The following is a 14112-nucleotide window of genomic DNA, read 5'->3' on the forward strand; positions in this document are numbered from 1 at the left end:
GTGTCAAAAACGTCTAAAAAAGCAGCGACGAAGCTGAAGTTCAGGAGCGAGAACAACAACAAGTGACTTCACTTGCTTTGATACGAGGACGAGCAGAAGAACCTTCACGACCAGAACAAGATCCAGGTGTTTACAAACGTTAAGCTGGTGTGGGAGGAAACCGGAGGATCAAGTGTCGTTAGGTGTTGTTGACGTGGAGAGAGGGACGAGCGAGAGGTTCACACGAGGACACTTGATCTGCTTCAGATGTCGTGGAGGACGTTCCTGAACATCTGAACCAGACGTGGTGTTCTCTGGGTTAGTACACGACACACACACACATGACACACACACACACACACACACACACACACACACACACACACACTCTCTTACCACCCATCAGTTTGGACTGACAGTTGACGAACTCTGGCCGGCGCGAGGCGACGTGGCGCTGGCAGGTGTGGTGCAGCACCTGGATGAAGGTGCACTTCTCGCCGGACGACCCGGCCACCCACTGGTCGAAGGCGTTGTCGAAGGTCAGGTCGAACTCCGGACAGTCCTGCGTGTGTGTGTCCAGAACAACAACTTCAGCGCGAGGTTCTTCTGGTTCAGATCCTACGACGGCGTCTCAAATACCTTGATGGCGTCGACGCCGTTCACCTGCCGCAGCTGCTCCAGACTCCACTGCGAGCGCTTGGCGAAGGCGGAGGATCCTGGGAACTGCTTGACTTTGGTGATGGACACGTGCGACGGGTTCTTCTTGGTCGCTGTTCAGAGACACACGAGATCCAGTCAGACATGAAGAAGATGGAGGGACAGCAGTACTGGAACCACAGGATTATATTTGTGTTGGAAGTTCTATCAATTGCTACCATCTGAACGATCTCAAGGTCAGTCTGGAAGAGACCTTGAGATCGTGGCTCAGACCAGGACGAGGAACTCCTGCCCTACCTGACCTTCACGATACATGACTTCGGGATCAGGAGGATCTTCATGTTCGTCTTCATGTTCTTGACGACGATTGTTTTAACTTGTTTTTCTTCTTCAAATCTTCCGTATCCGTCGTTTATTTGCCGACATGTGTTTGAATCTCAAGGTTCTGTTATCATCTCCTGCTTGAACGACCTCTGACCCTTCACTTCCTGTCTCTCACCTTCACAATCAACGTTAACATCGTTTTATCTAAAGATACGACAGTTCAGGTGATGTTTGTGTCTCGACAGTTTAGTGACCAACACTAAATAAGAAACGTTTCCTTTTGATTGACAGTTAGACAACAAGGTCAAACGAGGTCAATAATGTCACCTGAGGATGAAACACCTTCTTGATGTTTGTCTGGAAACAGAGACGACGTCGTTTAAGGAAAAATAAAGAATCTAAAGCTTTCTTTGGACAAAAGACTGTCAAGAGTCGACGTGTCTATGAGACACAACAGGTGTGGGTCTTTCTAAGTTCAATCATTGTGTGATTATCTAATAGAATGTTTTAGTGTAGTGTGTTAGTGTAGTGTGTTAGTGCAGTGTGTTAGTGTAGTGTGTTAGTGTAGTGTAGTGTGTTAGTGTAGTGTGTTAGTGTAGTGTAGTGTGTTCAGTGTAGTGTGTTAGTGTAGTGTAGTGTGTGTAGTGTAGTGTGTTAGTGTAGTGTGTTCAATGTAGTGTGTTAGTGTAGTGTAGTGTAGTGTGTGTAGTGTAGTGTGTTAGTGTAGTGTAGTGTGTGTAGTGTAGTGTGTTAGTGTAGTGTAGTGTGTTAGTGTAGTGTAGTGTGTGTTAGTGTAGTGTAGTGTGTTCAGTGTAGTGTGTTAGTGTAGTGTAGTGTAGTGTGTGTAGTGTAGTGTAGTGTGTTAGTGTAGTGTAGTGTAGTGTGTGTAGTGTAGTGTAGTGTGTGTTAGTGTAGTGTGTTAGTGTAGTGTAGTGTGTTAGTGTAGTGTAGTGTGTTAGTGTAGTGTAGTGTGTTAGTGTAGTGTGTTAGTGTAGTGTGTTAGTGTAGTGTAGTGTGTTCAGTGTAGTGTGTTAGTGTAGTGTAGTGTAGTGTGTGTAGTGTAGTGTGTTAGTGTAGTGTGTTCAATGTAGTGTGTTAGTGTAGTGTAGTGTAGTGTGTGTAGTGTAGTGTGTTAGTGTAGTGTAGTGTGTTAGTGTAGTGTAGTGTGTTAGTGTAGTGTAGTGTGTGTTAGTGTAGTGTAGTGTGTTCAGTGTAGTGTGTTAGTGTAGTGTAGTGTAGTGTGTGTAGTGTAGTGTAGTGTAGTGTGTTAGTGTAGTGTAGTGTAGTGTGTGTTAGTGTAGTGTGTTAGTGTAGTGTAGTGTGTTAGTGTAGTGTAGTGTGTTAGTGTAGTGTAGTGTGTTAGTGTAGTGTAGTGTGTTAGTGTAGTGTAGTGTGTTAGTGTAGTGTAGTGTGTTCAGTGTAGTGTAGTGTGTTCAGTGTGGTGTAGTGTGTTCAGTGTAGTGTAGTGTGTTCAGTGTAGTGTAGTGTGTTAGTGTAGTGTAGTGTGTTCAGTGTAGTGTAGTGTGTTAGTGTAGTGTAGTGTGTTCAGTGTAGTGTAGTGTGTGTAGTGTAGTGTGTTAGTGTAGTGTAGTGTGTTAGTGTAGTGTAGTGTGTTCAGTGTAGTGTAGTGTGTGTAGTGTAGTGTGTTAGTGTAGTGTAGTGTGTTAGTGTAGTGTAGTGTGTTCAGTGTAGTGTAGTGTGTGTAGTGTAGTGTGTTAGTGTAGTGTAGTGTGTTAGTGTAGTGTAGTGTGTTCAGTGTAGTGTAGTGTGTTAGTGTAGTGTAGTGTGTTCAGTGTAGTGTAGTGTAGTGTGTGTAGTGTAGTGTGTTAGTGTAGTGTAGTGTGTGTAGTGTAGTGTGTTAGTGTAGTGTAGTGTGTTAGTGTAGTGTAGTGTGTTCAGTGTATTGTAGTGTGTGTAGTGTAGTGTGTTAGTGTAGTGTAGTGTGTTAGTGTAGTGTGTTAGTGTAGTGTAGTGTGTTAGTGTAGTGTAGTGTGTTCAGTGTAGTGTAGTGTGTGTAGTGTAGTGTGTTAGTGTAGTGTAGTGTGTTAGTGTAGTGTAGTGTGTTCAGTGTAGTGTAGTGTAGTGTGTTAGTGTAGTGTAGTGTGTTAGTGTAGTGTGTTCAGTGTAGTGTAGTGTGTGTAGTGTAGTGTGTTAGTGTAGTGTAGTGTGTTAGTGTAGTGTAGTGTGTTCAGTGTAGTGTGTTAGTGTAGTGTAGTGTGTTAGTGTAGTGTAGTGTGTTCAGTGTAGTGTAGTGTAGTGTGTGTAGTGTAGTGTGTTAGTGTAGTGTAGTGTGTTAGTGTAGTGTAGTGTGTGTAGTGTGTTAGTGCAGTGTAGTGTGTTAGTGTAGTGTAGTGTGTTCAGTGTAGTGTAGTGTGTGTAGTGTAGTGTGTTAGTGTAGTGTAGTGTGTGTAGTGTAGTGTGTTAGTGTAGTGTAGTGTGTTAGTGTAGTGTAGTGTGTTAGTGTAGTGTAGTGTGTTCAGTGTAGTGTAGTGTGTTAGTGTAGTGTAGTGTGTTAGTGTAGTGTAGTGTGTGTAGTGTAGTGTGTTAGTGTAGTGTAGTGTGTTGGTGTAGTGTAGTGTGTTCAGTGTAGTGTAGTGTGTGTAGTGTAGTGTGTTAGTGTAGTGTAGTGTGTGTAGTGTAGTGTGTTAGTGTAGTGTAGTGTGTTAGTGTAGTGTAGTGTGTTCAGTGTAGTGTAGTGTGTGTAGTGTAGTGTGTTAGTGTAGTGTAGTGTGTGTAGTGTAGTGTGTTAGTGTAGTGTAGTGTGTTCAGTGTAGTGTAGTGTGTTAGTGTAGTGTAGTGTGTTCAGTGTAGTGTAGTGTGTTCAGTGTAGTGTAGTGTGTTAGTGTAGTGTAGTGTGTTCAGTGTTGTGTGTTCAGTGTAGTGTGTTAGTGTAGTGTAGTGTGTGTAGTGTAGTGTGTTAGTGTAGTGTAGTGTGTTGGTGTAGTGTAGTGTGTTCAGTGTAGTGTAGTGTGTGTAGTGTAGTGTGTTAGTGTAGTGTAGTGTGTGTAGTGTAGTGTGTTAGTGTAGTGTAGTGTGTTAGTGTAGTGTAGTGTGTTAGTGTAGTGTAGTGTGTTCAGTGTAGTGTAGTGTGTGTAGTGTAGTGTGTTAGTGTAGTGTAGTGTGTGTAGTGTAGTGTGTTAGTGTAGTGTAGTGTGTTCAGTGTAGTGTAGTGTGTTAGTGTAGTGTAGTGTGTTCAGTGTAGTGTAGTGTGTTCAGTGTAGTGTAGTGTGTTAGTGTAGTGTAGTGTGTTCAGTGTTGTGTGTTCAGTGTAGTGTGTTAGTGTAGTGTTGTGTGTGTTAGTGTAGTGTAGTGTGTTCAGTGTAGTGTAGTGTGTTCAGTGTTGTGTGTTCAGTGTAAAAAGATAAAACTTTATTGATCCCTCGAGGTCTCCTTCGGAAAATTGTTTTTCCAACGATCACAAAGCAACACAAATGATTCATTAAAATAAAGTAAAAAACAAGAACAAAGTTTCTATGAAAAGAAAATGTAACATGACATCAATCCAAGTCTGCAGTGGTGTAGTTTGTGTAGTATGTATAGTGTAGTATATGTAGTGTGTGTAGTGTAGTATGTGTAGTGTAGTATGTATAGTGTAGTATATGTAGTGTGTGTAGTGTAGTATGTGTAGTGTATTATGTATAGTGTAGTATATGTAGTGTGTGTAGTGTAGTATGTGTAGTGTAGTATGTATAGTGTAGTATATGTAGTGTGTGTAGTGTAGTATGTGTAGTGTATTATGTATAGTGTAGTATATGTAGTGTGTGTAGTGTAGTGTGTGTAGTGTAGTATGTATAGTGTAGTATATGTAGTGTGTGTAGTGTAGTATGTGTAGTGTATTATGTATAGTGTAGTATATGTAGTGTGTGTAGTGTAGTATGTGTAGTGTATTATGTATAGTGTAGTATATGTAGTGTGTGTAGTGTAGTATGTGTAGTGTATTATGTATAGTGTAGTATATGTATGTAAATGTATATGTAAAAACAAATGAAAGTAGTTACGACTTCATCAAGAGTCATGTGGTCTGTAAATACTACAACACCAGAGTCAAGTACTGGACAATACTACACATATATACTTGTTACTACACTATCACAACACCAGAGTCAAGTACTGGACAATACTACACATATATACTTGTTACTACACTATCACAACACCAGAGTCAAGTACTGGACAATACTACACATATATACTTGTTACTACACTATCACAACACCAGAGTCAAGTACTGGACAATACTACACATATATACTTGTTACTACACTATCACAACACCAGAGTCAAGTACTGGACAATACTACACATATATACTTGTTACTACACTATCACAACACCAGAGTCAAGTACTGGACAATACTACACATATATACTTGTTACTACACTATCACAACACCAGAGTCAAGTACTGGACAATACTACACATATATACTTGTTACTACACTATCACAACACCAGAGTCAAGTACTGGACAATACTACACATATATACTTGTTACTACACTATCACAACACCAGAGTCAAGTACTGGACAATACTACACATATATACTTGTTACTACACTATCACAACACCAGAGTCAAGTACTGGACAATACTACACATATATACTTGTTACTACACTATCACAACACCAGAGTCAAGTACTGGACAATACTACACATATATACTTGTTACTACACTATCACAACACCAGAGTCAAGTACTGGACAATACTACACATATATACTTGTTACTACACTATCACAACACCAGAGTCAAGTACTGGACAATACTACACATATATACTTGTTACTACACTATCACAACACCAGAGTCAAGTACTGGACAATACTACACATATATACTTGTTACTACACTATCACAACACCAGAGTCAAGTACTGGACAATACTACACATATATATATGTTACTACACTATCACAACACCAGAGTCAAGTACTGGACAATACTACACATATATACTTGTTACTACACTATCACAACACCAGAGTCAAGTACTGGACAATACTACACATATATACTTGTTACTACACTATCACAACACCAGAGTTAAGTACTGGACAATACTACACATATATCCTTGTTACTACACTATCACAACACCAGAGTCAAGTACTGGACAATACTACACATATATACTTGTTACTACACTGTCACAACACCAGAGTCAAGTACTGGACAATACTACACATATATACTTTTTACTACACTATCACAACACCAGAGTCAAGTACTGGACAATACTACACATATATACTTGTTACTACACTATCACAACACCAGAGTCAAGTACTGGACAATACTACACATATATACTTGTTACTACACTATCACAACACCAGAGTCAAGTACTGGACAATACTACACATATATACTTGTTACTACACAATCACAACACCAGAGTCAAGTACTGGACAATACTACACATATATACTTGTTACTACACTATCACAACACCAGAGTCAAGTACTGGACAATACTACACATATATACTTGTTACTACACTATCACAACACCAGAGTCAAGTACTGGACAATACTACACATATAAACTTGTTACTACACTATCACCACACCAGAGTCAAGTACTGGACAATACTACACATATATACTTGTTACTACACTATCACAACACCAGAGTCAAGTACTGGACAATACTACACATATATACTTGTTACTACACTATCACAACACCAGAGTCAAGTACTGGACAATACTACACATATATACTTGTTACTACACTATCACAACACCAGAGTCAAGTACTGGACAATACTACACATATATACTTGTTACTACACTATCACAACACCAGAGTCAAGTACTGGACAATACTACACATATATACTTGTTACTACACTATCACAACACCAGAGTCAAGTACTGGACAATACTACACATATATACTTGTTACTACACTATCACAACACCAGAGTCAAGTACTGGACAATACTACACATATATACTTGTTACTACACTATCACAACACCAGAGTCAAGTACTGGACAATACTACACATATATACTTGTTACTACACTATCACAACACCAGAGTCAAGTACTGGACAATACTACACATATATACTTGTTACTACACTATCACAACACCAGAGTCAAGTACTGGACAATACTACACATATATACTTGTTACTACACTATCACAACACCAGAGTCAAGTACTGGACAATACTACACATATATACTTGTTACTACACTATCACAACACCAGAGTCAAGTACTGGACAATACTACACATATATACTTGTTACTACACTATCACAACACCAGAGTCAAGTACTGGACAATACTACACATATATACTTGTTACTACACTATCACAACACCAGAGTCAAGTACTGGACAATACTACACATATATACTTGTTACTACACTATCACAACACCAGAGTCAAGTACTGGACAATACTACACATATATACTTGTTACTACACTATCACAACACCAGAGTCAAGTACTGGACAATACTACACATATATACTTGTTACTACACTATCACAACACCAGAGTCAAGTACTGGACAATACTACACATATATATATGTTACTACACTATCACAACACCAGAGTCAAGTACTGGACAATACTACACATATATACTTGTTACTACACTATCACAACACCAGAGTCAAGTACTGGACAATACTACACATATATACTTGTTACTACACTATCACAACACCAGAGTTAAGTACTGGACAATACTACACATATATCCTTGTTACTACACTATCACAACACCAGAGTCAAGTACTGGACAATACTACACATATATACTTGTTACTACACTGTCACAACACCAGAGTCAAGTACTGGACAATACTACACATATATACTTTTTACTACACTATCACAACACCAGAGTCAAGTACTGGACAATACTACACATATATACTTGTTACTACACTATCACAACACCAGAGTCAAGTACTGGACAATACTACACATATATACTTGTTACTACACTATCACAACACCAGAGTCAAGTACTGGACAATACTACACATATATACTTGTTACTACACAATCACAACACCAGAGTCAAGTACTGGACAATACTACACATATATACTTGTTACTACACTATCACAACACCAGAGTCAAGTACTGGACAATACTACACATATATACTTGTTACTACACTATCACAACACCAGAGTCAAGTACTGGACAATACTACACATATAAACTTGTTACTACACTATCACCACACCAGAGTCAAGTACTGGACAATACTACACATATATACTTGTTACTACACTATCACAACACCAGAGTCAAGTACTGGACAATACTACACATATATACTTGTTACTACACTATCACAACACCAGAGTTAAGTACTGGACAATACTACACATATATCCTTGTTACTACACTATCACAACACCAGAGTCAAGTACTGGACAATACTACACATATATACTTGTTACTACACTATCACAACACCAGAGTCAAGTACTGGACAATACTACACATATATACTTGTTACTACACTATCACAACACCAGAGTTAAGTACTGGACAATACTACACATATATCCTTGTTACTACACTATCACAACACCAGAGTCAAGTACTGGACAATACTACACATATATACTTGTTACTACACTGTCACAACACCAGAGTCAAGTACTGGACAATACTACACATATATACTTTTTACTACACTATCACAACACCAGAGTCAAGTACTGGACAATACTACACATATATACTTGTTACTACACTATCACAACACCAGAGTCAAGTACTGGACAATACTACACATATATACTTGTTACTACACTATCACAACACCAGAGTTAAGTACTGGACAATACTACACATATATCCTTGTTACTACACTATCACAACACCAGAGTCAAGTACTGGACAATACTACACATATATACTTGTTACTACACTATCACAACACCAGAGTCAAGTACTGGACAATACTACACATATATACTTGTTACTACACTATCACAACACCAGAGTTAAGTACTGGACAATACTACACATATATCCTTGTTACTACACTATCACAACACCAGAGTCAAGTACTGGACAATACTACACATATATACTTGTTACTACACTGTCACAACACCAGAGTCAAGTACTGGACAATACTACACATATATACTTTTTACTACACTATCACAACACCAGAGTCAAGTACTGGACAATACTACACATATATACTTGTTACTACACTATCACAACACCAGAGTCAAGTACTGGGCAATACTACACATATATACTTGTTACTACACTATCACAACACCAGAGTCAAGTACTGGACAATACTACACATATATACTTGTTACTACACTATCACAACACCAGAGTCAAGTACTGGACAATACTACACATATATACTTGTTACTACACTATCACAACACCAGAGTCCAGTACTGGACAATACTACACATATATACTTGTTACTACACTATCACAACACCAGAGTCAAGTACTGGACAATACTACACATATATACTTGTTACTACACTATCACAACACCAGAGTCAAGTACTGGACAATACTACACATATATACTTGTTACTACACAATCACTAAATATCGTATCAACACACTCTTGACCAACAACTCAGTTGTAGTAGAAGTGAAACACACTGAAGAAGGTACTACTGGTGTCCTTCACAGTACATGTACTTCAGATGTCACAGGTCACTACACTTGTGTGTTCAGGCCTCAGCGCCGACATGGAGTCGTTTCCTCCTGGACTTCATTCCTCTGATGTTCCGGTCGGTCCTGCAGGAAATGTTCTCAGGATCAGTTGCTCTTGTGTCAACATTATGTCTCTTGTTAGCAGAGCTGGAGTCGCACCGACAACCATGTGAGAAGTGTGGCTGCTGGTCCAGAACCAACAGCAGCTCATCACAGGATCTGCTATCATGAAGTATCTGAGGTCATGTTGGAGCAGAGACTGAGGTGTCGTCACATAAAAATACTCAAGGTTCTGTTCTTCTTTTACACAAGTATCTCACTTCAAAACTGCAGTTTATAAAGTCAATATTTTTCATTCGTTACATATTGATCTTTATAAGTTTGATACTTTAGGAATATTAACAACAACAACACACACTGATGATACAATAGAGTCACACATCACAACAACACACACACTGATGATACAATAGAGTCACACATCACAACAACAACACACACTGATGATACAATAGAGTCACACATCACAACAACACACACACACTGATGATACAATAGAGTCACACATCACAACAACAACACACACTGATGATACAATAGAGTCACACATCACAACAACACACACACACTGATGATACAATAGAGTCACACATCACAACAACACACACACACTGATGATACAATAGAGTCACAGAACACAACAACACACACACACTGATGATACAATAGAGTCGCACATCACAACAACACACACACACTGATGATACAATAGAGTCACAGAACACAACAACACACACACACTGATGATACAATAGTCACACATCACAACAACACACACACACTGATGATACAATAGAGTCACAGAACACAACAACACACACACACTGATGATACAATAGAGTCACACATCACAACAACACACACACACTGATGATACAATAGAGTCACACATTAAACAACACACACACACTGATGATACAACAGAGTCACACATCACAACAACACAAACACACACACTGATGATAAAATAGAGTCACACATCACAACAACACACACACACACTGATGATACAACAGAGTCGCACATCACAACAACACACACACACTGATGATACAATAGAGTCACACATCACAACAACACACACACACTGATGATACAATAGAGTCACACATCACAACAACACACACACACTGATGATACAATAGTCACACATCACTACAACAACACACACACTGATGATACAATAGAGTCACACATCACTACAACAACACACACACACTGATGATACAATAGAGTCACACATCACAACAACACACACACACTGATGATACAATAGAGTCACACATCACAACAACACACACACACACACACACACACACACACACACACACACACACACACACACACACACACACACACACACACACACACACACACACACACACACACACACACACACACACACACACACACACACACACACACACACACACACACACACCCCACACACACACACACTGAACTTTAACAGAATCAAAAATGTTACACAACGATCATGTGATGAACTGATGCTTAAAGATTTTTAATTAATTTCATTTTCACTTTAATCTTAAAAGGTTCAAATTGCATGAATTAAAAAGAGCTTCAGGCACTAGTTTCATGTGTGAAGCTGCAGATAAATCAAGACATGGTTCAAATCCCACTGATGTGCCCTTGAGCACGAGCGAGTGCAGTTGTGTGTCACTGACGGAGTGTCTAGACAACACAACACAGACGTCCGTGTGTGCGACAATGACGGCACGACTGTGTTGAACAAAGACTCTAAACATCAACACACACGAGGTCAGAACAACACAATCGAATGTCTCACACGTTTAGAAAAGTCTTCTAGGTCTGCCCTGAGGACTCCTCCCAGCTGGACCGGATCACATGACCCGGTTCAACGACAACAACACATCTTACTTACTGACTCCATGTTCTACACAACTTTATTGATTTGTTTCTTTTTAAATCTCAGGTGTTTTTTCTTCTTCTTTGGCTTCAACATCTTTTTTACCATAGTTCTTTTATGTATTACAGTTAAATCATAGTTTTTTATTATTTATTTTTCAATAAAGTGTGTATAAAATTCAATATAATATATATTTTTTACAAGCAAATATGCTCCTAGTGTTTGTTGTTTTTCTGTTGCAATTAAACTTCCGGCCTCAAGGTGGCAGCAGTTCTCCGCAGCTAAAGGAAGAATGTTGACTGAGGACGAGAGGATACTATACGAACAAGCTCATGACCCACAACTTGACCTCCTGACCTGGAGATCATGGCTGAGGAAGTGTTGAATCACGAGTTTCTCTGACGGTTTCATGGTTGACCTCTGACCCCAGGACTCTACTGAAGTACTGACGTACACAAGGAAGGATCCAAAACATCATGTGTTTCATAGGAAACTGGGATCAGCCGAATCTGGATGTCATCACAAACTTACGACGACCATCAGGTTCCAAAGAGTTCAAACAAGGTGCATTCCTCAACACTTACTCGCACAGGCTTTCCTGGAACCAGTGAGAAAAACAAGTGCGAGTCAAAGCCGGGTCAGAAAAACACAGAAAACTCTTTAAAAAACTGTGGTTTCATCTCACAAATGATACTGAATAAATATGTGTTTGTAGAAACTCTTTGATAAAGCAACGGTTTCAATACTGGTACTGGTACATCAGTACTGTTCTAGTACTTAAGTACTGGTCTGCTACAACAGTACTGGTCCGGTACTTAAGTACTGGTCTGCTACAACAGTACTGGTCCGGTACTTAAGTACTGGTCTGCTACAAAAGTACTGGTCTAGTACAACAGTACTGGTCCGGTACTTAAGTACTGGTCTGCTACAAAATACTGGTCTGGTACAACAGTACTGGTCTGGTACAAAAGTACTGTTCTGGTACAAAAGTACTGTTCTGGTACAACAGTACTGGTCTAGTACAACAGTACTGGTCTGGTACAAAAGTACTGGTCTAGTACAACGGTACTGGTCTAGTACAACAGTACTGGTCTGGTACAACAGTACTGGTCTGATACAACAGTACTGGTCTGGTACAACAGTACTGGTCTGATACAACAGTACTGTTCTGGTACAACAGTACTGGTCTGATACAATAGTACTGGTCTGGTACAACAGTACTGGTCTGGTACAACAGTACTGGTCTGGTACAACAGTACTGGTCTGGTACAACAGTACTGGTCTGGTACAACAGTACTGGTCTGGTACAAAAGTACTGTTCTGGTACAACAGTACTGGTCTAGTACAACAGTACTGGTCTGGTACAACAGTACTGTTCTGGTACAACAGTACTGGTCTGGTACAACAGTACTGTTCTGGTACAACAGTACTGGTCTGGTACAAAAGTACTGGTCTGGTACAACAGTACTGTTCTGGTACAACAGTACTGGTCTGGTACAAAAGTACTGGTCTAGTACAACGGTACTGGTCTAGTACAACAGTACTGGTCTGGTACAACAGTACTGGTCTGGTACAACAGTACTGGTCTGGTACAACAGTACTGGTCTGGTACAACAGTACTGGTCTAGTACAACAGTACTGGTCTAGTACAACAGTACTGGTCTAGTACAACAGTACTGGTCTAGTACAACAGTACTGGTCCGGTACTTAAGTACTGGTCCGGTACTTAAGTACTGGTCTGCTACAAAATACTGGTCTGGTACAACAGTACTGGTCTGGTACAAAAGTACTGTTCTGGTACAAAAGTACTGTTCTGGTACAACAGTACTGGTCTAGTACAACAGTACTGGTCTGGTACAAAAGTACTGGTCTAGTACAACGGTACTGGTCTAGTACAACAGTACTGGTCTGGTACAACAGTACTGGTCTGATACAACAGTACTGGTCTGGTACAACAGTACTGGTCTGATACAACAGTACTGTTCTGGTACAACAGTACTGGTCTGATACAATAGTACTGGTCTGGTACAACAGTACTGGTCTGGTACAACAGTACTGGTCTGGTACAACAGTACTGGTCTGGTACAACAGTACTGGTCTGGTACAAAAGTACTGTTCTGGTACAACAGTACTGGTCTAGTACAACAGTACTGGTCTGGTACAACAGTACTGTTCTGGTACAACAGTACTGGTCTGGTACAACAGTACTGTTCTGGTACAACAGTACTGGTCTGGTACAAAAGTACTGGTCTGGTACAACAGTACTGTTCTGGTACAACAGTACTGGTCTGGTACAAAAGTACTGGTCTAGTACAACGGTACTGGTCTGGTACAACAGTACTGGTCTAGTACAACAGTACTGGTCTGGTACAACAGTACTGGTCTGGTACAACAGTACTGGTCTGGTACAACAGTACTGGTCTGGTACAAAAGTTCGTCTCAGGTTTAAATAAAACACTCTAAAACACGTATTTATATTTAAAAACATCACAGAAAGATGTATTTTCCAG

The 14112-nt window shown here is 39.7% G+C and overlaps 1 protein-coding gene across 3 annotated transcripts in view; it reads right to left on the reverse strand.

Moving 5' to 3' along the window:
• The window catches only part of stxbp6 (syntaxin binding protein 6 (amisyn)), a 60589-nt gene that overhangs the window by 21967 nt on the left and 24510 nt on the right, over window positions 1-14112 (reverse strand). For all 3 annotated transcript variants that reach the window (XM_087780328.1, XM_087780327.1, XM_087780326.1), the window contains exons 3-4: window positions 619-749; window positions 376-541 (exon numbers count right to left, since the gene is read on the reverse strand). In XM_087780328.1, the coding sequence (XP_087636454.1) occupies window positions 376-541; window positions 619-749 (297 nt within the window). The remainder of the gene's footprint in view (window positions 1-375; window positions 542-618; window positions 750-14112) is intronic.

The sequence above is a fragment of the Callionymus lyra genome, chromosome 18 (genome assembly GCF_982586985.1).
Source record: "Callionymus lyra chromosome 18, fCalLyr1.hap1.1, whole genome shotgun sequence".
NCBI lineage: Eukaryota > Metazoa > Chordata > Actinopteri > Syngnathiformes > Callionymidae > Callionymus > Callionymus lyra.